At 32.1% G+C, this 24,157-nt stretch overlaps 1 protein-coding gene across 7 annotated transcripts in view; it reads right to left on the bottom strand.

The window, feature by feature from the left end:
• The window catches only part of Lcorl (ligand dependent nuclear receptor corepressor like), a 149,884-nt gene that overhangs the window by 13,880 nt on the left and 111,847 nt on the right, over positions 1-24,157 (bottom strand). For 2 of the 7 annotated variants that reach the window (XM_046423860.2, XM_046423862.2), the window contains exons 6-8: positions 19,840-19,933; positions 7,143-11,944; positions 624-650 (exon numbers count right to left, since the gene is read on the bottom strand). The exons of 1 other annotated variant lie outside the window; for it this stretch is intronic. In XM_046423860.2, the coding sequence (XP_046279816.1) occupies positions 625-650; positions 7,143-11,944; positions 19,840-19,933 (4,922 nt within the window). In that variant the 3' untranslated portion in view covers position 624. Of the gene's footprint in view, positions 1-623; positions 651-7,142; positions 11,945-11,972; positions 18,508-19,839; positions 19,934-24,157 lie in introns of those variants that run through there. 4 more of the 7 variants (XM_046423861.2, XM_046423864.2, XM_046423866.2 and 1 more) reach the window with 4 other exon arrangements.

The raw sequence follows: 24,157 nt of genomic DNA, 5'->3' as shown, positions 1-24,157 counted from the left end.
ACATCTTTGAATGAATACATTAATAGAGTAAATAGAAAAGACTTTTAAAATTTAGCTTTCTATGTTTGTTATAACACAGAAACAAAGAAGGAAACAAATGAATTTCCAGGTGGCCTACAACAAAAAAAGCCTAGGTTCACCTTAAAAGAAAACAAACACCAGAAAAGTGAAAAGTGGTAAGGTGAAACCATTAACACACCTACTCTGCTCTTTTTAAAAATAATTAATCTATAGGTGAATTTACTAGGCTTAATATTATGATAACTACAGAATTCTCAGCCCCACAATGATGAAAACTGTCTATTGCCCACAAAAAAATGAGGGGAAGAAATGGTGATCTGAACTACAGATTTTGAATTCTTGAGAGGAGAAACAGAGAAGAACACACCTACAGTACCAACTGCTGCAGAAGTTGAGGATCTCCTGAGCCTATGAGTTCAAGACTGTGTCTCAATAAATAAATGAGAGAGAGAGAGAGACAGAGAGAGAATATAGAATTAAGAATTAAAGGGGGAGAAAGGAAGAAGACTTGGATGTTGAAGCAGGTGGGAAGCAATGAAATCAATCTCTTTCTAATAGGTGATAGCTGCTGGCTAAGGTAGAAGAGCGACCCTTGAACTTACCTCAGATATAGAAAGCAGATCTGGAGGCTGCAGGGAGAGAATAAAGATTTACAAAATAGAATAAATCTGGCCCTCATAGCTCCCCTGGTACCACTCTGCTGGATAAAGATAGATACTGTCCCCAAGAGACAAAACAAAACAAAACAACTAATATGGCAAATAATTGTCTTGTGCTGGGAAAGGGAGTAGATGGGGTATTGGGGATGAACAGGATAGAATAATCTTAATGTATTTTTAAAGACAATATGTAACTCATTTTTTTCTAGCCATATCATATCAAAATTGTACTGATATAAACCCGAGTTAGCAGTTTTCTTATGCAATGTGTCGGGTACTAAATATTTTAGATTTTGTGAACTTTAGGTCTCTGTTGGAACTTCACAATTCAGATTTTTAGCACAAGTAGAGCAACAGTTTTATTAGTACTCTAATAAAACTTTTTTGTAAAAGAAACAAAAAACAGGCCATGGACTAGACCACTTAATTTAGAAAATTAAATCTATGTTAGAAAATAGTTCTATACTCTGTAATCACTACTAGTATGGTGAATCAACCAGATTACCTTTCTTCAAGTTGTACTAATTACGTTAGCAAAGCAAAACCAACTTGAAATGGTTAGAGTGGTTCTTACGTTTCTCTAATATCTAACTCAATGTCTGGTAAATCAAAAGAAAAAGTATTCACTGATTGTTGAATAAACTGAATGGTTTCCTATGAAAGATATGGGATATTTAGTAAAACAGGATACCTTGAAAACATGGTAATGTTGACAAAGCAATGGAATACAAAATGTTCAAGAAATTTCCTTAAAACCCCATCAAGACAAAGATGATCAAAGTAGCTGTTTTATATTTTAATGGAATTATGGCAAAAGTTACAAACTTTTCAAAGCCTACAACTCTCCTGAGGAAATTATAATAGAGAAAAATTCAACTGCAAAGAGAATGGATTTTAATTAAAATACCTAATTAGAATACTTGAAACAAAAAAGTTTTAATAGTTTTATTTATGACACTGACACTTTTATATGAAGCCCACATAAAAGATATGTTGATGAATTAATTTTATATTCAAATATCTTCATTTATTGAGTTAAGACTATGGCTACATATTTGAGGAGATACCAATTGATCTTATGTTTCTCTAAATTCACAGTCAGCTATTTTCTCATGGTTTATACTACAGACAGTAAGACCTTCTAAACTCTCAGCTATCACAGCTCTCCCTCTCTTAAAATGAAAAAAAATTTAATAAGGAAAAATAAAACAATGATCAGAATCTGATCATTCCTTTGAATGCAGAATGTTAATTTATGTACAAAAGGACCAAATCCAGTATATAAATCAATTTATATTTTGATAGTCATCTATATTCTTTCTGGAAGTATAATGATAAAAACAGAGAAACTTAGCAGGAAATTATATATAGCAGCGTTTCCAGTTGCTTCCCCAACTGCTCTATGGCATACAAAAAGTTGTGATACATAAAAAAAAGTTTGGGAAATACAAACTAACATGCTAACAGGGCACTGGAAATCAGTAAGAAATGGATCTTATCCCATCTTGAACTGCTATACACAAAGCATCTTGGGGAGCTAGTGTCCCCTAAAATCCATCTTTGGGATTTTTGTGAAGTAAACTAGATGAAGGTGACTTGAATCATCTAGAAATATTTTTCTATCAAAATTAGAGTATCATTTACTCTGTGCTTCATAATTTCTTCTATTAAATAACAATTATGATGTTGAATAACAGTACAGGAAGAAACTCCAAATTTTATACAATAATGTCTTTAAGAATATTTTGTCCAATAGGTTGCTTGTATCATACAAATTTAAAGGAACATTTGTGTTCAATTTTCAGTAAATGTGGTAAAATGTTCATAAGCAGGACTGGAGAAGGATATATGGTCATTCTTGATTTTGGGTATTTGGAGTATGGTGCTTAATGCCCATCAGTTATATACCCGTGTGAAAACCAAACTATGAATGGAAAAATGGATATTCAGTCTTTCTGAGGGCAGAATACAAAAGGAGAAGCTGACAAACTGAACAATTTTTTCCTAATCATCTTAGAATCTAATTCAAAGTAGCAATTAAATTCTGAATATTTATAAGAAAACGTAGCATTTTACATGAGCACTTTTAGTTTATTGCAATTTCAAGTCCATGTTGGGTTATTTAGTCTTAAAGATTTTCTCATGGGTGTCCAAAATCAGTTTATTTACTTCCAAATACTTACCAATTAGAAAAAGGCACATGTTTACTTGAGTGACTTAAAAGATACTGATACTAAAAAAGGTCTTTGTTATTATTTTCAATAATCATGTTTAATTTTAGGTCAGTATCACATCAAAAATGTGAAACTGACTCACTCCTCCTATTTCTGTCCTCTATCCCCAAATCTGTATTTTGTGCTACTATTAGAAAAGATAATCTAGAACTCAATTCTGATCATGTAGCTCCTCACTATTCAAGGAATGAAGGTTATATCCTTGACTTGATCTCTTTGTCCTTCTGTTATACCCACATGGCAAACCCAACTATTCTTATACCTACAGGACCTCCCACTAGGGTCCAAGTTTATATCCTTGCAGCTGAGATAAAACCCACACAGCCATACAATGCTGTATTTCTCAAGAGAGTTTATTTCAAACTCTATCCATATTTCCTAACACCCAATTCTCCCATACTTACTATTAGAGCACCTCTAGAGTCCTAGCAGATGAACTCTAATATCTCAATATTCTATTAATTACTGATTTGCATCCCTACATATCATTCCCATTATTCTCTCAAGAGACAAGTGAACCTTCTGGCCAAGACTAATCTCTAGCAATGCCCCAAGTCCTCTCCCTGGTAATCAACTTGGTGGTGTCTCTTCTTTCCTACTGCTTGCCATCACATTTTTGAATAGTCAACCTTTCCCCATTGGCTTTTTCCCAGTGACCCCCTAAACATTTTTTTTAAACCCACCTTCAACACCATCTTACTCCAGTAACCTTTCTATCTCCTCTCCATTTGTAGGCATTTATATTTTTTTGTGCTAATTTTCTTAATTTCCTCTTTCTCCATTTAATTATGAAGCTCTGAATTAGACTTTGGGGTTCTGCTAAATCAACTAAGCTAATCCCTTGATTCAGTGAAACTGCTTCAGTCTCATCTCAACAACTCACATTCCCTTCTTAAAACATTTCCCTTTAAATCTCTCTAGGATTTCCTCCTTTCCTTAACTATTCTCCTCAGTCTCCTTTCGCATACATCTTTTTTTCTTCCCTTCACACTTGGAGCTCTGAGATCCTAGGTTCTTTTAATATTACACTCAGTAATGTCTTCTAATGATGTAACTTAAATTTTTCTGACTCCAGATTTTCCAGCTTAGCTCAGGCCTCTTTCCTAACCCACAACACCTGCTTCCCAAATGTCATTTCTTGGATATTGCACTAGATACTTCAAATCTCTTATGTCTAAAACTGAATCCTCTGAGGGTTCTCTTATATCTATCTCACTTAATGTTGATCTCCCCAGATGATCAAGATAAGAACCTAGATGCTATCCTTTATTTCTCTACTCTGTAAAACATTCTATTTTACTTCACAGATCTTTCTCAAATTTATTCTTTTCCATTACTCCTACTATCAGGGATTCAAACATTTTTTTTTCATTAACTAATGTTAACCTCAAAATCTGGAACATGTTTCCCTCAGTAGCTTTTTCTTTTATCATTCCCCATTCTCAAACTCAACCAATCCATGATTCCTATTTTATATCTCAGCTCTGATAAATCACTCAATTCTCCAAAAAGCCTACTCTCTTGTATCACCTAAATTTTCCACAAGCAGCTTACTCTGCCTGAAAACCTCCTTCTACCAGCTTTTAATATTTGGGCATCCTTTGTTTCCACTTATGTGATAACGTATAAATCTTTGCATTCAGTTTTCCTTACATGTTCCTACAGTTCACCTCTCTCTGGTCATGACACCCATCCTCCTACTGGGACTGGCTATTCATTTTTCTCTCCCCCATGAGACAGTAAGCTCCAGAACAAAAATCATGACTAACCATTGTATTCCCTTAAAATATGCAATATCCTGCTTAAAGACATGAAGTACACTCTACTTATTGGATAAATAAATATTCTGGGTCTTGTTTTCTCACTTGGGGAAAATTCCAAACCTTCCATAGTGACTGAAAGTGTATTGCAGGCATTCATTAAATATTTGTTAAACTAAGAATAGGATGGAATTTCATTTTTCTTTCTCCTCTTCATGTCTATGCTTGATAAAGAGCAGTACAAACGTGGTAAAATAGAAATCTAAAAACTCCTATGTATTAAACTATATCTGAACAGTTAATAAAAATGTATAAAATAAGACATTCATGGTAGAAACAAAACTTTTCACCAACAGAAATATTTCAAAATTCATTATATACATTATCCTAGGAAATTTTCCAGAAAAGTCCCATTGTTAAAATTTTATCTATTAAGTTTTCATTTGCTATTATTCTACAAAGAAGAAAATCACACATAAAACTAATAATGATCTTTAGTGTCATTCCCAAAAGGTCAAAAAGAAGTATGGAATACCAACAATAATGAGAAAAAAATAATATTATAAGAAAACACTTAAAACTCAGAAAGATATAACGAATATTGCCATAAATACAACCTTATAAAAATAATGTTCTTGTTGATTAAAAAAAGAATGTTAAAAAATAAAAAAGGAAAGTTATCAGTAAAAGATAAATAAAACTTTAAGCAGAACAGGAATTAGTAATAGTAATTTTTAAAATAAGATGAAAAACAATTTTTTTAAATACCCAAAAAGAACTTTGAAATTAATTTCAAAAAGTCATAATTAGCTTCCATCTTACTTTTTTAGGATGGGATCATATTTAGTGGGGTAAAAATCAGATTAAAATGAATTTTATATATAATAATTAGGAAGATACAATGCTTAAGAGGCTGAAAGGATAAAATACGGTTCTGTTGTAAAGTGAATTAAAGTAAATTACCTTTGGTAAACTATAACAGCATGAAATGAGGATGATATAGAACATTAAAATGAAACTTTACACTTTATTCTTCATAAAAATACACACATTTTTAGGTGAATTATAAGCTTCTTCCAAAACTCACCAATCAGGTTTTTTCCCTGACATTGTATTTTCTATAATGTCATTTTTAGTTACTTTGAGGACAAGAAACAAAGATCATTCTCTCAATTTTGATTTATTTTTCCTAATGGAGATCTTATTTTGACTATCTTTGACATTTTAATCACTGTATGTTAAATATTTGAAATTTTAATCAATACATACTAGATATTACTGAAAAAGGTATTTTAAAGTTACTCAGTTAAATAAATGAATTTTTAGGCCCATAAAAATCATTAACCTATTAAACAATTTAATTCTTCTTTTAATAATTTTAATATAAGACCCATACTACTTATTTTAGCTTTTAAAAAAGTTTTAAGTAGGTAATCAGAAAAAAAGCCACCAATACTTCCTCAACCCCCAAAACATACCACTAAAATATACAATGTAAAGTATTCTTAAATTTCCAAATGTAGCCTGGAATTCTTTCATGGCAAAGAAGTCATCAGTAAGGATTCACATACTTCTAAATATCTTGCATTGTCTAGCACTTATTAATAAGCAGAGATGAAAATGGTCATATTGGCAACTAATGTCCCTATCATATTTGTGCTAGGTTCCAAAGATGCCCTGAAGCACCAATATCAGGTCAGTATAACTGAATAAGGAATATATTACTTGTTCAAGTGATTGTTTGTATTCTCAATGTAGCATGAATCCTAACATGCATATGACTCTTCTTCTCTTACTAGGCTGTGGAAAGAACTTCTCATCTTTCTATTAGTGAAAATGAGCTCAATGTCTGAGGTGAAAATAAATATTCAACAAGTTTGCTAATTTATGGAAAAATATTGTTCCTATATTTTAAAAACAAGCAGTCTTAAATAAAGTAAGTTCCAAAACAGTACCAAATGGCATAACAACTTGATGGTGAATTGGAGACTGGTAGCCTAGGATTACAATACATTATAATCAACGAGAGTTTTTACTTTATCCTGCAAGATCTAATAGCTGTTATTTATTAAGAGAATATATATATTAACATACAATGTATCAAATTTTTAGTTATATGGTCATATTAATCTGGCAAACTGCTTTCTGATTTCATATTAGATCAAATGCAAAAGTAGACAATATAACTTTTCTACTAATAATATATTGTAAAGAAGCTTCTATGTCTCTACTAAATATATCTGTATGTGCTTGAAATCCCAGGTATATCATTAATGGGGGAAATGCATTGAAACATTTGGCAGCACCTAACTTCATGAGTTTCATACTAGGTGCCAAGAAATTAGGTTGTCCAAGTATTTTAGAAACAAATTAGAATGGAATCTGCTGTTTCTTTTCTACCTGCTAATTTCACACTTTACTCAAGGCACCTAAAATGAAACTTTAAAATTAAGGAGAGAAAAACTTACCTAGTTGGGATTTTGAAAAATAGTTTGCCATTTGTCCACTGTTGTAAGACTGTCGTTTATGTCTTTTTGTTGACAACTCTGTGGTCTTCCATGGTGGTCTTTTTCTTTTGTTCAATTTGCTAAGAACTTGAGAACTATCAGAAGGATTCTTGTCAAAATTAACACATTTACTTAACTTACTGTTGCCAAGTTGGTCAGCAAATTTATCAGGTAAGGGACTATTTGCTTTAGTATTTTCTATTTCTTTAGCTTGCTTTTTAAAAGAATTTTGCCTAGCAGAATGGGATCTTAAAGTACAGCGCTTTGATTCATCTACATGTGTCAGATGTTTACTTCCACTGTCAACAGATTCAGGAGAGTAAATGATTGTATTTAGCTTAAAAGTATTTCTGTGTTCAAGATAATTGATCTTCCTCAAAAATATTCTACAATCTTTCAAGGTTTTTGACCTCCAATTATTTGGACATACATTTCCTAGTCTCTTTTCAAAATCTCTTTGGCTGCAGTTTGTTCCATTCTCCTTTGCTTCTGACTGAAATTTATTCTCTAAACTAGCATGTGTTTTGAAGTCAGGCATTGCCACCTTCTCTTGCAAAAAGTCATCCCTGATCTCAGGTGGCAAAATACACTGATTACCTACTGCGCTTTTTCCACGGAGTGGGATGTCAGCATTTGTTCCCCCCTCAGTCTTATTTAAAAACTGGTTCTGGCAGAAAAATCTTAAGTTCCTCCTTTTAGACTTCCAATCAACTGTTCCAAGATTGTGCAGCTTTCCCTCTCTTCTCCACCTTTCATGGTGCAACCTCTTAAACTCAGTCCTTTTAAATCTAGCTAGTGTTAAATTACTTTTCACATTTAAGAGTGGAGAACTAACCATCTTATGCAGTATATGCAACTTCCCTGATTTTGAAGGAGAAGAGAGTGCAAATTTTTTAAAGTGCTTTCTAAAGGGGTTGGTATTAAAATCACAATATTTGGCCCCTAATTTAATTCCCTTGGTATTTATTACTTCCAAAGGATTCCGAGCATTTGCTTTTCTAACTAGTGAAAGAGACTGTGTTTCTGTTGACTGCATAAACCAGGTACACAGTTCATTCAAATCATACTTTTTCTGAAAAAGCATTTTTACAGGTGAAACTTCAAGTTCTAAAAGACAAGTCTCCAATGGCTTGGCTACTTTGAAATTATTGTTTTCAATGTATTCTTTCTTTTTATGAGCAAAACTTTCAGCTTCATCTCCACTTACTTGCACCCAAGCATTTGTTATTTGCTCAAATCTATTGTTTAATTCCTCTAATAAGGAATCGCTTGAAGTAGAAGTAGCCCACCACCTGAGCAAAGAGTTTGATGAAATTATAGGGTCCAAGGATACTTCAGAAATGGGCATTAATTTGTTATCTTCCAAACATTGTTTTGCTTTCTTTGCATGTCTAGTTCCTGGGTTAACTTTGGAACTTATTTTTATCCTTGACTGTGCATGTTTTTTCTTCTGATTTTTGCCTTTCTGCATATGGGGTTTATATGATTTATGAAGCAGAGCATTTCTATAAATAAGTGAGCTAGAAGATGCTAATGAATGCAAGAAATGCAGAGATGGTTTTTTGTTCCTAATAGAATGTCTCAAAGGTAGAGTAGCAACCATACTTTTGGATCCATTTTTAAATATGTCAGCTTCAGTGTGCCTTGTTTTATCCATATTATTGCATTCTTGCTCATGCATTTCTTCAGGCAGAGATTTTTCTAATATATTCTCCTGTTGTAAAGGAGGTAAGCAGCTGCTAATACTTACTTCTCTTTCCTGAGGTGAAACTCTATTAATAGTCACAGATATGCCAGAGATTTTAACTTTTGCAGGTCTACCAGGTTTCCTAATTATTGCCAAAGGTTTCTGATTTGGTCGAATAATGTTCTTAGGAGGCTGAGGTACCACACACTTGTTCTTGACAGGTCTAACATGCTCAAAGCCAGACCCCAAGGCCTCTCCTTGAGCAGTCAAACTTGATACAGCACTTACTCTTTTACTCAAGTCAATTTCATGTTCTCTAGTATTTCTGAGACTGTTATATTCAGTGGGAAAATCATCAACATTATTGTTAAATGACATAATATTGCTGTTTACACTTCCTTCAGAAACATGCCTTTTAGTTCTTCTTGACCTTCCATAAATAACAGTTACAGTAATACTCTTTTTATAAATACCCTCTTTTACTTCTGATATGAGAGACTCTGGGCTCTTCCTCTCAGCACTAAAGGATTCATTTTGGCAAATGGTGATGTCTGTTTGATCAGTTTTAGGTTTTGGCGGTCTTCCAATTGGTCGTTTAATCTGTTTCACAACTTGGGGACCTATTTTTTTAGGTCTACCTGGTTTTCTTTTAAAAGACGAATCAACAGCACTGCTTGAATTTCCCTTAGATTCTTCTTGTGGCTTATCCCTATTCAGATCATCTGTAAACACTGCAGAAGATTCTGCGGGTTCTTTTACACAATTGCATTTGTTTAGTTCTCTTTGAAGAGTATCAGTATCATGATTAAAATTGTCATTTTCAAACCTAGCATTTGGGATATCCTCATTTGCTTCTGTGTTTTTTCCAATTACGTGATGCGTTACATGTTTCTCGGAAGGAATATCAGCATTTGATTGCGAGGTACCAACTGAGGTCAATGTATATTTGACTCCTTCACTACTTTTAATCTCTGATAAAAACATGAGTTTGATAGGACTAGAATAGTTAGAAAAAGAAGAGCTTTCAATACCTTCACACTTTGTTGGTACATTTTCAAAACCAGAAATCAAACTATCTGTATCTAAAATAGAAGACTTTTTCTGATTATCAAGTCTTTTGTTATTCAAGTCCATTGGAGGTATCTGCGGACTTTGGATAACACTGCTTAATGACACTGCAGATTTTGATAAACCCTGCCCTTGACATGTCATTCTGCTTAAAATAGGAGTCTTCTCTCGCTCAACATTTTGGTCTTTATCATCAATTTCTATCAATTTCTTAGAAACTTTATATCCTTCTGATAACGGCCCATTATTCCAAGACTTTTTGGCCATACTTATCGTATCTTCCAAACGCTCCACAACAACTTGTAAATTCGAATTCATTGCAATCTTGCTTAGATCTATATTCTGTGAGTTTTCAACCTGAATATTTTTCACTGCATCTTTTTTATGTGTGGAATCAGACACTCTTTTGGCCTTAGGGGATTTTTTGAAAACATAATTGTTCGTTACATATATAGAATACCACCCTGGAGGTACAATATTTCGTTTAGTTCTGTTCAAAAGTCCATCACTTCTCAAAGGAGTTTGAGTACTCTCTAATTTTGGATTCTCCTCGTTATTTTTTCCAGCTGAAAATTTCTCCTGTGATTTTCTTATGCTTATTTTCTCTGCTAAAGTTGTTTTATTAAAGTTTTCTGAAATTTCATCAAAAGCCGAGTTAGTTTCTATACTATGAAGAGGTAGTTGCAATGACTGAAGAGTATAATTTGGTGGACATGTTTCTGCATGATTTTTGTCTTGAAAGCATTTAGAATTTTGTACAGGAGGCACTTGGCAATGATGCAATTCTTCCTTGTCTGATGAAAATATCTCATCATTGTGCATCAATTTCCTTGAATTTTTTTCATTGTATTTTTTCCTCATAAAATTTCCATCAAGACTAGCAAGTTCTCTTTTGATCTGTAAAGACTGCCTTCTAATGATTGGTGAATCAGGAGAGTTATGCATTGCAAGTAAAGTTTGTTGACGCTTTCGAAATCTTGTCTGAATAATTTTATTTTCTACCTTTTTATCATGTTGACTGAGTAATTCCATAAAACTATAATCACTGGCCTTTGCATTATGCAAGAGAGATGTTATTAAATTTCCCAATTTAAAATCATTATCTGTATTACAATCATTGCTAGATAATTTTACAAGATTTGTAATATCTGTGGTTTCTATTGATTTTAATTTTTCATTAATGCGATCCATTAAATCTTGAAAAATTACAGCAGTTTCACCTTTTTCATAATTTGGAGTACAATTACCACTGGCATCCGAGAATAAAGAATCAGAGTTACTGGATTTTTTAGTTTTATGTATTTTGACTTCATGGTCACCCTTGTTGCTGCTTATTTCTGCTGGTGTTAGAGATGGAGGCTGGTTAGTACTTGTTTCAAGTTTGTTATTTTCTAAGGCTGAAAGCTCTGAGATGACATCTTTCAGTTTTTCAAACCCTTCAGTCTGCACAGGTGATAACGGTGGGGGTGAGGGACTTCGAGATCTACACACATCTTTAAGATTGACTGAAAGATCACATACTTCCCTTGACAAAAGAGGACCATGAAACGCTGATTTTGTAGAGTGAATGTTTGGTAACAGTCCAGAACAGCACCTGTGAGAATTGTAAGTATCTGCAATTCCTCTATTCATTACTGTTGTAATGTGTTCAATAGTTACACTTTGGCAAGATAAACAATGTAATTCCTTAATACAGACTGGCAGAGACACCAAACCTGGGCTTTGTCTTTCATTTGGTAAACACCCTCTTTCTGCCAGTCTATATTCACAACTACAGAACAGACCATGTAAATCATCTTCAAATAGAGGCTTTTGAGATTCTGAAGACACAGCACATGATGTATTACAACAGCAAAGAGAAGTAGCATTCTGCTCTTGGACTATAAATTTCAACATAGCCAAAACTTGTTGCTGGTGATGTATGCACAAAGATTCCAAAACTTTGCTTAATGCTGATTTTCCTTTTTCCATTTTAGTAGCTTCCTCTGATTTTGCATCAACAGTTGAACTAAAAATAAAAATCAAACAAAAAAATGAATTACAGCAAAAACACCACGATAAGGAGTTATAATTTTGACAGAGTTTGAACAAGATATTTTGGTACTGTTGGACTCCTTCCTGACACCTACAGAGCTGCAATAATGACATCTCGATTATTGTTTAGCAAAAATATAAGGAAGCACAAATAACATAATGTCAATGACAAAAGTATAGGAGTCAAAGCAAAGCCCTATTTTTGCAATATAAAAGCTGATAATTATACTTATATTTACATATTGGTAATATTTAGTGTTTTGGATATATTAACATTAAATGTAAAGAATTGAGAAGGAGTTAAATTTTTTGTAAAGTACACATTCTGTGAGTTATTTTGACAATTATCTATGTTAGTGCAAATAAGGAAAATAAAATGTAGGAGTATAATCTTATCTTTATTTAAAATATTTTTTCAAATGCTAAAAATGAAATTGTTAAGAAAAGAGAGCTATGTATAGTTACAAGGAAAATTAAGGAATTTAGATTTAATGTAAGTAATAGAATTGTCTTTTCTGAGATTAAGCTGCATTTTTGCCTAATAAAAAAATAAACAACTGGAAGCTATTTATAAATTAAATCTATTTTTAATTGATTTAAATACTACAGTAATTAAAGGAAAACTAAAGGCATTACTTACCTAATTATTAAATTTCAAATGCAGGAAAATGCCCACTGCAGAAACTAATATACATCTAAGCTTAATGCCCAAATTGCTTATCAATTAATATAAGTCTATGAAAAAAATCTTTTTAATCTAATACCAGCAGCAAGAAGAGTAAATGTATTAAAAGAATTCTGTTTCAGAAAAGTATCTATTTTTATTAAACATATCACCAAACTCTGTACATGAAAATAACCTTCCTTTTGTGATTTGTTATGTATGTAGTTAAATTCCTGATTTATACAAATTTTATTTAGGGTTGGTACAGGGATATACTGATAGTGTTCCAACTGAAGAATGTAGTGTTTTAAATAAAAAATTATTATGTTGGTGTATTAATACAAACTAAAGAATTTTTCTTTTAAAACAAAAGGTGGAATTAGTATTATTTTGCTCCCTAAAACTGGCATAACCTATTTCACAGGTAAATGTGCAATATTTCATTTAGATTTCATTAAAATAATTTGCTGTAAAAAAGCCATCAAAGAGAGATATGAATTACAATAAAACTTCTTATGTCTACTGCTGCCTCCAGATAAATAAAGCATATAACCTCAGATTCTGAATTTTCCTTCTGTAAATAATTTGCTTTGTAAATTGTGTCATATTTGAATTGTACAATGGAACTGACTCTCAGGATTTAAAATCAGAAAGTTCAAAACAAGCGCAAAAGCATGAGGAAATGATAGGTATTAAATATTGATATACTCTATCTAGCAAACTAAAACTTTGTCATAAAAGCAAAAGAAAACCCAAAATATCCTAACAGATGCACTTCAACAGTTTCTAAAGCCACATTATGTAGCCTATTAATCCTGTTTGTTAACTAATAATGAAAGGGAGGATGTTTGTTAGAAAAATACATTGCTCTGTATCTTAAAGATGAACATCCTTTTGTAACAGTTCCTGAAATGCTCCAAGGCATTTTTCTATTAATGAAGTTAAATACAAAGCTGAAATAATTTGGGGCTGTGGTTAGTAGAATGTGAGCTTAGCATGTATGAGGCCCTGGGTTCAATTCCCAGCATCAGAAATAAGTATGTCCTTAAAAAGTAGGAACAATCAAAATGAACAACTAGGGTTAAGTAATCTAAATAAAAACATTATGAAACATCCAAACATTATGAAAACCACTGATTTTTATAACCATTTTCTGACATTCCAAGGAAATCTATGCTTTAGAAGTAGAATTTTCTAATTTAGCTCATTCCTTTTAATGATGCAAATTCATATACCCCGGTGGCCAATAATTTCCATCTGGTGTCATATGAAGAATAGCTTAATACAGGTACCCATTAGATATTCAGATAGTAGGCTGTATCTTATATTATCAGGGTGAATAAGTTTTCAAATTATAGAACTCTCCAATATACTTATTTGGCTTTAGTTTTTTTCTTTTCCTGGTTTCTTCCATCTCAAAGAAAAACCTAATATGAGTAAGTTGAATATACACAAAAGTCTCCAATCTACAATTTTTTTCCCAAGTGATTAGAGGCCCTAAACTTATATTTTTCATAGAGCCCAGGTTGTTCTTCATGTCAAATTTCTTCTAACTTTTCCCTGTTTGACATAAAAATGAAAACATCCTGCCTACTTTATGTTACTACCCATTTTTCCATTAGAAATTTATTTTTGAAATAATTCTTCAGAAAAAGTCAATTTCTAATTTTAATAAAAATCCCTTCCTACAGGGAATCAAAGAAGTCAGTGTAGTCAAATTTTTCTTTTGTTTTTCTTCTTTCTTTTACTGAATGAGTAAATCAATCACACGCCAACAGTGTTGTAAATTTAAGTGCAAAAGCATTGAAGTGCTTTACTACAAATTACAACCTAGAAACACGTTAACTGAACAATTAAAATTCATACAATCAGATTTAGATATATAACAACACAAAGTAGGAACAGAATTACAGTACATTTACAACACAAGACAGATACATGAATTCATTAGAAAATATTGTAATAAATAATTCATGAATTATAGTGCAATTGATTTATGCATAAATATAACTAATTGCCTAACAATCAGTTTATATTAACAAAATCTGTCAAAATCAAGGCAGCCACAGAGTTTTACTAAATTACTGCGACAATGGAAATACTGCAATTAAAAAACAAATACAAGTATTTGTACTGTAAACAACTAAAAAAATCAGTCTCACTAAAGTTAGTATACAATTTAATATAAAATTGTCATTAGCTACCAGAAATGGTTTAAACAACTTTACTGAGCAGTAGTTTTCTAAAAACAGAGGCACTGTTTTTTCTTTTCCTTCTTTTTTATTTTAAATATAAAATACTTGAGGAACATTCAAATAAGTAGAAAGCACATAAGGGTTGCTTTCACTTTCATTAAAAGTCTGCTGAAACTGGATTTTTCAGAAAATTGTCAATTAAGTAGTAACTGGTAACTAAATTTATAAAGTACTTTGAAAGTTTAACATAAAGAACATCTTACTAGAACCACTGGGGAGAAGGGGAACCCATAAATTTCCCTGCCTTTCCTAGTTTGTATAATCAAAAAGTTAACTCAATAATAGAAACATTTTGTTTCTTTTAAGTTATGGGTTGATCATTACCTATAAGCTATCAAAAAATATTTTAATTTACTATTTCTGACCAAAAATAAATAATACAAGTACTAAAATGCTGCAAATTAACTATAATATTACCTATAAAACTACTGATCACTGTGAAGTCAATAGCAAAATGATCCCTGATTTATGAATCCTGTAAAGTTTTTGGTCAGGTCATCTTTTAAATGATATAAAAGTGTTCTGTAAATTTCCCTTTACTATAAACTTCTCAATCAATTTATTAATGTAAATATAGTGTGAGGAATAAAAAAGCTCAATACAATATAAATATTATGTAATGCATTCGAGCCCCCAAAGTTTTGCAAGTAAAATTCTGTATAAAGAGGTCAATAAAATTGTTTTGAAACATTTACTTTATCTTTAACTTTGTTTTTCAGTGGGGCGGGGAAGGGGAATATATTAAATAATCCAAGTCTGGCCCTCACAAAATATGGCTTAATTCTTTAAAAAGAAAGATGACCCTGACATCTGCTGTTTTGTAATCTATTATGTATATTTTCTGGGGGGTGGGGGGTGGGGAGAGTAAGAGGATTCATACCCTAGTATGCAGGTGACATTAACAGCTGAAAAGAATTCACTACAGATCTCAGATACCAAATAGCTACTAGATTGTGTATTTCCTTACTCGTCAGTTACTTTAAATACATGTAAGCAGTTTTTAAATTTAATAGCTGAAAATCTCTTTAGTATTACATGTATATGTGATTATTAAATACACACAAACACAAGTGTAAAAACACAAGTATTTGACAAGGTGCACTCATTTTTTAAATTCAGCTGTAAGAATTCTGTTTGAACTTGAAAAATCTGACATAGAAAAATGATCAGAACCTGAATTTTAACAGAGAAAAGGGGCACTCAGAATTTTTAATGTATAAAGCACAATCCTCATTCTTTATATGGAGGCACATGCTTTATAACATTTTACCTCTAAAACTGCATACTCCATAAATCCAACATGAATACTCTGACCCATATTTTAAAACTGCTATATAAAAATTACTGGTCTCTCTTATGAGTCTAGTAAAAGTTAAAATGCACTGCCCAGCTTCTAACTACCCAATTAGTAGTGAGTTTACATTACTGAAAGTTCAAAACAGCTTCAGTGTTAAATATCTGTAAATCTATTCAAGACCCTGAACAAACTGCAAATTTGGTTATTAGCAAAATGATAATGTATCGCCCACCAAAATGAAATCTGTAATTCATTTTGATAAACTGAAAATGTTTTGAAATGTCACAGCAGCAAATATATTAAAGTTACACTGAGGTTTTTCAATAGTAGGAGTGTGTCACAATCCTTAAACTTTAAAGTAGTCATAACATCAACTAACCAGCACATTTAAACCAAAATTATCATTCTCAAGCTTTTTCTGTGCACATTATAAACATGCTCTAAGTTGCATTCCAACTTTCTTTTCTAACCTTACACATTAGCTTATTTTTCAAATGAAAAACAAAATTAAATTATTTTAATAATTAAATTTAAATTACTTTTTGTTCTTAGTATTCCATCTTATATTAAAAGATTCTATAGCTGCTGGGGTTAACTATGTGTCAGGTTTTTTTTTTTTTTAAGTATATACCTTATAAACCCCAACTTCCTGCTAAATCAACTATTAAATGATAAATATTAAATTTCATTATACATATTTTTTAAGGTTTTCTTTCTATTCCTGGTGGATGCACTTGAGTGCATTTGTATTTTATAGAATGCACTGTAGTGTATTAATACTGTATATATTAATTTTTCTTAGCATGGAGATAGCTGTTTATTTAAACTTTGATTGGTTCTTTGACATACTTATAACAACTTTTAAGTATGTTATGTAAAATTGTTTACAAACTATTAATATCATATTACCATTATAAGATGGTTCAACTGAATGGCTAGAATGTCCTTTCACCAATAAAAATGTTTCACTTGACATTTACTTGTTTTCCCACGCTTTATGCTATTGACTACTAAAGAAAACCTGAATTTCTTTCACCTATTTATACAAGGATTAAATACAAACTATCAGAATTAAGTAAGCAACTATATAATTCTGTCCACAGTGAAAACCCTGAATAAAACTTTTTTTTTCAAAAGGCATGTAAGTGGTTTTTGAACTGTAAAATTTCATGTCTCCTGTCAAAGTGAGCATTTGTAATTCCCACATGTGTGTATGTAGACACACAAATACACACCTGTGCACACACACACACACGCACACACACACACACACGTTTTCCTAACAAGTAGTCTACACAGGCTTGCTGTTTTTGCAGCTGCCAGTCCCTGAATCTGTCATGTTATATAACCCAGTGTCTGGTAATCGTAGTTTCTTCTTCGGAGGAGTCTTCAGTGTTCCAGATCTTTCTTTTACCTTGTATTCTAAAGTGCTGTGAGGTACCCCATAAATTCCTTGTGCTTTGGAAACACTCATTTTTCCACTCATTACCATTGCAATAGCCTCTTCCATTATTTCATGATCATATTGCCGATAGCGGCCACGTTTTTTCCTGGGCTGCTTATTATCTTTTCGATCCAATCCATCTTCAGTATTTTCAGAGTTTCCATCAACTGTTCCATTTTTAGAATTAAGACACAAAGGAGAGAGGTCCCCATGTAGAAAGTAAGAGTCAACACTTGAGTGAGTTACAGAACCAGAACACTCTATTTTGTTCTGTTTAGGGAGTATATTTTTCAGTTTTTGGAGCGCTGATCCTTCTAGGACTGAAGAGGTTTTGGAAACTTGATACATAACATCCAGCAGACCAGAACCGTCGGGTTGTGATTTTGAAACAGAACTTACTCGTAGCTGAGGAATTTTTAATTGTACAGTAGGATTTGAAGTTTCATATTGAAGGCTTTCATTTTTTTCTTTAAATTGAGTAACCATTTTCTGTAGAGTTAACTGATGGAGGTAACTGGAAGCTGTTGGGAATTTTAATTCTGAGGTTTCAAGTAGATTGAGTTTACTTTTTTCTGTGCGCTCTGCTTGAGCTCTTGCCCACAAGGCTACTTTTTGCAGCACTGCACAAGTTTCTTTACTGTCTTTATATGAGTAACTATCATTGAAATCTCGAGTTTTGTTTTTAAAAGATGCAGGCTTCCCTGCTGGTAAGGCTTCTAAGTGGAGAAGTAAAGTTTTTTGAGGTATGCCATAAAGTATGCCTGCTTTATTTATGTCCAGTGCTCCAGACTGAATGTCTTTCAAAGCTTTTGAGAGCAAACCATCTGCAAACTCAGCACTTCTTTCCACATAGTCCTCTCTGTTTCTGTGTAGTCTCCTGGATGGATGGAATGAAACGATGGTAAACTGATGCATGAGAGACTCTCACACAGCTATGGAAGGGGAGGGTCCACTCCTTTATTATACTCCTTGCTTAGGTAACATCACTGCTTATGACACTTTTAAGTCTGTGAGATGTGGTAGTTACTCCTTATCAAAGCAAACGTTACAGTCCTGGTAGGACAATGTGTCAATGATACGGTGGCCTCAAGGGGCAGACCTTCCAAGAACATAAAATCCTAACTCAGTATTTGTAAAAATATTCTCATGATGTTGCTATTCCTCTGAAAGATGCTTGCAGAGCAACACTTATAATTTTTATTTGTACAATTAGAGTTCCATTATAAAAAAAATACCCAAATCCTAAAGGAGTTTTTGTTAGTAGAAACGTGACGTTACCGCTAAACAAGTAATAAAAGAGTCAACCCATTTAAAGGAAATTTGTAGCAGCAAGAATATTTCCAAACACAAACATCCCCTATTTCCACAAGACTAATTTTCTTCTAGACAAAAACATAAAATTTGAAACGAGGTGTATTTGAATAAAATACTTTTCTTTTTAGACACTACGAGTTATTTCTAGTATAAATGTTTCAGGTAATTTTCAGTTTCTCAAACAGAAAGCTTATAATCTATTTTATGACTCAAACACTACAGCAGCCTTATTTGAAACAAATGACACTCTACATCTCAGATTGAAATGTGACCAAAAAAGCTTCCTATGTAGTTAATGGGAAGATGTGAAAGTTACAAAAAAAGGAAAAAACTCCAAAAGTCCAACAGAACAGCATTTCACTAGTATTTATTTAAATTTATTCGATGACAGCTTTCAAAATATGAAAGGATTTTTCGTGGTGACTACTAGATATATTAAATCATTTGCCACCACATCTAAAGCATAATGAAAAAAATATAAATACTATAAACTAGCTTTAAGAATTAGTAAGTAAGTATAGTACTTTTAGAATTTGTTCATTGTTTTTAAAAAATTAAATACTGAAATCACATATTTCCCTTAAAACTGCCTCCTGAATTTTTAATGTAAAGTTTTCTTACTTGTCCTGCTTCTTAGGTTGCATTCTATGATTAAGCTGATAGTTCATTTTAGTAACATGAACTAAAGTTTGGTGATTGTTCTGATAACTTTTCTTTAACAGAAAGAATAAAAAAGAAAGAGAAAGGACAAATGAAAGGTATGAGAGAGACACACTTATGAGTGACAAAAATTCTGGAGGAAAACTATGTCAATACCACTCAGAATATTATTAAGAGTTCTCTGCAAAGATAATTTTACATTAATATTAAATTATATTTCCTAGATATTGCTTACCCAGCCATTGAATTTTCAGAAGAAGGATCACATATAGATGACTCTTCAGATTTTATGCTGGTTTTCTTTGTAGAGAGATCTAACACTCCATCCCCTATAATTTTTGCAAGAGAAAAAACTTTTATATTTGTAATAGATAGGCAATCCTTACATTTTATCATCCCATATCTTGTTGAATTCTAATTTATAACCTAAATTATTAACACTTGTATTTGATATGTGGCCATTACCTATTTGTCTTAAATGGTTTTAGCAAGGACATGACTGGGAAGGCAGTACATAGGAAAGAAAGAGCAGAGAAGGAACTGGCATTGCCAGATGATTTGAAGAAAGTAACAGACGACATATATAATTTTTGTGTGTGTGTGTGTGTGTGTAATCTCTTTAGAATCAACTCTTGAATCCCCTTTCCCACAATTTTGTAGTGAACAACTACTTGATTGCTGAATCATGACTGTTTTCCACTAAAGGCTTCCTAGATGGTATTTTGGGAAGGTGGGAGAAATGCAAGTTGTACAAAACAGAAACAACAGGAAATGTGATGAGTAAGAGAACTGAATAATTAGTACTTATTAGGATTAGCAATATGTGGCATATATACATTAGGTAAACCACTGACTCTTTGAAGCCAATGTATGTGCAAGAACTCAGTGTAAAATTTGACTATTTTAAATTACTGAAATGTACAAAAGTTCAATCTTTGCTTATGTAATATGTTGTAGCTATACCTATGATTATATAAAGACATAACAATAACTTCAGGGAAAATAACCTGTTATAAAACAACTGCTTAAGTATTTGTTACTAAAATGCAGTTATTATTATTATTATTATTTAGTACTGTATTAAAAATTCAATGATTCAGATATTGTTAAGCTGACATGCTTCTGGATCAAAAGAATAAACTATGCATTTGAAACCCAGTGATATACAATACTGTAAATGTGTTTCTACTGTTAAATACATGTTTAAAAATATAGTAAATAATCTGAATGAGTTAAAAGAAAATCAAACCAATTTTATTGTTACTGTGTCAATTCATGTAATATTTAAAGTGTTCCAGGGAAATAAAAAGATGAAAACATAAAAATAAAGCATCCTATCTATAATCTCCTTAGAACTGAATAATATTTTGAATGTTTATTTTATATATAGCTGTTTTAGACATCATGAGAGCAACAGTTAAAATAAAAAAAAATATTCATTTTCATGATTCTTAGCATCCAGTGAGATTACTCATGCAATACTGCCACCTGCCAATTATGGTCGAGCCACTTAAGACAAAATGCAAAGTAAGCTGAGAAAAAAATGAATGTAGGGCTGAGGAGGCTGCTATTTTATAAAGTGTGATCATAAGTGCAGGTCTCTTTGTAAGATGAATAGAAAAGAGGCTACTATGGCTGGAGTACAGTAATCCAGGGTAAGAATGAGATAACATCAGAAATTTAGGAAGAGGGTACACAGGGCCACTTAGGCAATTGTAAACCTTTCAATTTTATTCTGAGGAAGACAGGACACCAATGGACAGTTTTGAGCAGAAGATTGACATGATTTTAATTCATGTCTTTAAAGGATCAATCTGATGTGGGGAGAGTGTAAGAGAGTAAGGGTCTGAGGGTGCAGTAGGGAAACTTGCTAGGAAAATGCTATACTATTTCTCTTTTATGGATTTTTACTCTGTTGGTTTCCTCTGCCTAAGTGTCCTCTTCTTTCTGTCACTCGCACTCATCCCAATTCTCACCAAATTTTACTCATTATTCAAAGGCTCAGGACATAACTTGTACTTGGTTGATCATCATCCTTTTAGGTTCCTATACCAGCAACATTTACCTGCATTATTTAACAGTCAGCAGAGTGTATTCTATTTGCTTATATACTTACCAGTGTTAACTGAGGATTATTAAGATATGTAAAGGCAGAGAACATGTATATTTTATTTTATCCCTTCTGCCTAGAATAGTACCTAGCATACAATAAATGTTCAATAAATATTTGATGAATAGAAATTTGAACAACTCAAGGAAATTTAGTGTGCCTAGAGGTTATATTGCTTAGACTAGAAGGATAAAAAAGGAGACTGGAGAGCTACAACATACCTGGCATGTAGTACCTTTAAAAACTGCTCAAGTATCTTGCTCTACTTTATCAATACAACCTGATTTTATGCTTGGTGTTCAATTCATCTCAAATCTTATGCTTCTCATGTATCTAACCATAGCATGTTACTGAAAAATGCTGTGTGATGTCATGTTTTTCAAGTTGCAGTACACCTTCCCTTTGCCAAGAATGTTCTTTCCATTTATTCAACTTGCCAGACATCCTTGAAGATCCAGATACCCTCTAGAAGGAACTTATTATATGTTTCCCTGTGACAACAGCATCCTATAACATTTATAACACTATCATGTTCTTATTATGTATTTTTCTTTCCTATGACACTAAATTCCTCAAGGTAAGAAATCTTAATCATTATACATTAATAGTTCTAGAACCTACTAAAAGAAGAAAAGTTGTCTTCTCTATATTTCATCACTTCTTTTGTTCTTTAGCAGTTAAAATTTGACTATTTAAAAGACTTGTGAGAATATCTTTTTCAAAAACTATTACTGCCTCACCCATATTTGTATTTATTAACTTCGATTTTGTTCATGTTTTATGTACAACTTAAAGCATATAAAATAAACTTATTCTACGTCTAATTAATAGTTAAAATTTCATAATAAATTAACAAAATTTCCCCAGTTCTAAACTCTTCTATACTTTTGATGCACTCAATTAAAATCTAATTATTTCCCAAAATAGAAATAATGAAAGAGGTACAGGGAACCCCTTCTTTCTCTTCTACATGCAAACTATGGAAAAGTTAGGTTTTAGCTTTCTAGCTAATATAATACAAATTTCTTATTCTTTCTGAACCACTACCACACACAGCCCTGGTTAAAGCTCATTTTAATCTGGATAAGCCAGACATAAGCCTTGTTATGCTTTCCCTAGGAAGTCTAAATTATGTACCTGGTGAGCAATGCTTTCATCTTTTTTCCACAGCCCCTTCTCCATATTTAGGCTGCCCATGTTAAAAGTTTTGTTCTAAAGATATTTGACAATAAAGCAATATATTGTCTGTATCTAGTATCATCAAAAAAATAGTCACATTAAAATTCACAATAAAATTTTCAGAGTAAACACAAGATATGTAAATATGTAAATAAATAGTTTTAATGTACATTAAGGATTTTTAGATAAATTTTAGTAATCTATAAAAAAATCACTTTTTTTTAGCAGTATATCACTTAATATGAAAGCATGTTGTCAATGTCATGTTTCCTTTTTCTACTTTCAAGCCTGCAAGCTTAAGAGCTGAAAAAAATTAAGAAGTTCCCCCTAGGGCTTCTTAATTAGAAAAGTAAAAATCCTAAGGGAAGGAGAAAGACATTTTTGGGAAGAAGAATGGAAAATAAGAAAGATCAGCAATGGGGGCCAAAAGTATTTTCTTGTTCCTGCCGATGATTGACAATCTGACTGGTGATTACATCTGTCAGCATCATACCTTTACAAGTATTTTCTTGCTCCTGCCGATGATTGATAATCTGACTGGTGATTACATCTGTCAGCATCATACCTTTACAATGTAGATACCACATCATATGTACATTGGTTTTATTCTTTGTGTGTGTGTGTGTGTCTCGCTCATATATATTATAATATATATACATATGTTATATATATAATATATATATATTATAAATTTATATATATATATAAATTTTCCCCCCAAACTATTGAGACTTAACTCCATGGACAAAACACTAAGCACTTACTATGCTCTTATAAGGTGACATAAACAAAAGGCAGAGGGTAACTAGTTCATTCCCACCACTGTAATCTGTCTTCTTTTATTGCAATTTGTTTCCCATTCACCTGTTGGCAAGTATCTGAGTTGTTTTAATTTTTCACTGTCATGAACAATGATGAAATGGACATTCTTCTGAGAGTTTTCATATTATAAAAATTTATCATATATTAGATATATATCTAGAAATGAAAGTGCTATATAATGAAGCATGAACATTTTGAAATACAGTAGATATTTCCAAATTTCAGGATTAAGGAAGAAAAGTGCATGCTATTTATGTGAATTTTTAAAGCACACAGAATTAATTTATGGATGCATAGATAGGTAGTATGAGTGATTGCTTCCATGGATAAGTGAAAGGATATAAAGAGATCATAACTGTATTTCTAGAAATGCTCAGTTCTTGAAGGGTGAACAAATCAGAAGTACATATGAGGGGCTGGGGTTGTAGCTCAGTGGTAGAGT

The sequence above is a fragment of the Marmota monax genome, unplaced genomic scaffold (genome assembly GCF_021218885.2).
Source record: "Marmota monax isolate L192 unplaced genomic scaffold, Marmota_monax_Labrador192_F-V1.1 WCK01_AAM20220418_F8-fsc00009, whole genome shotgun sequence".
Lineage (NCBI taxonomy): Eukaryota > Metazoa > Chordata > Mammalia > Rodentia > Sciuridae > Marmota > Marmota monax.
The sequence above is the reverse complement of the archived record's forward strand: the minus strand, read 5'-3'. Positions and strand labels throughout refer to the sequence as shown.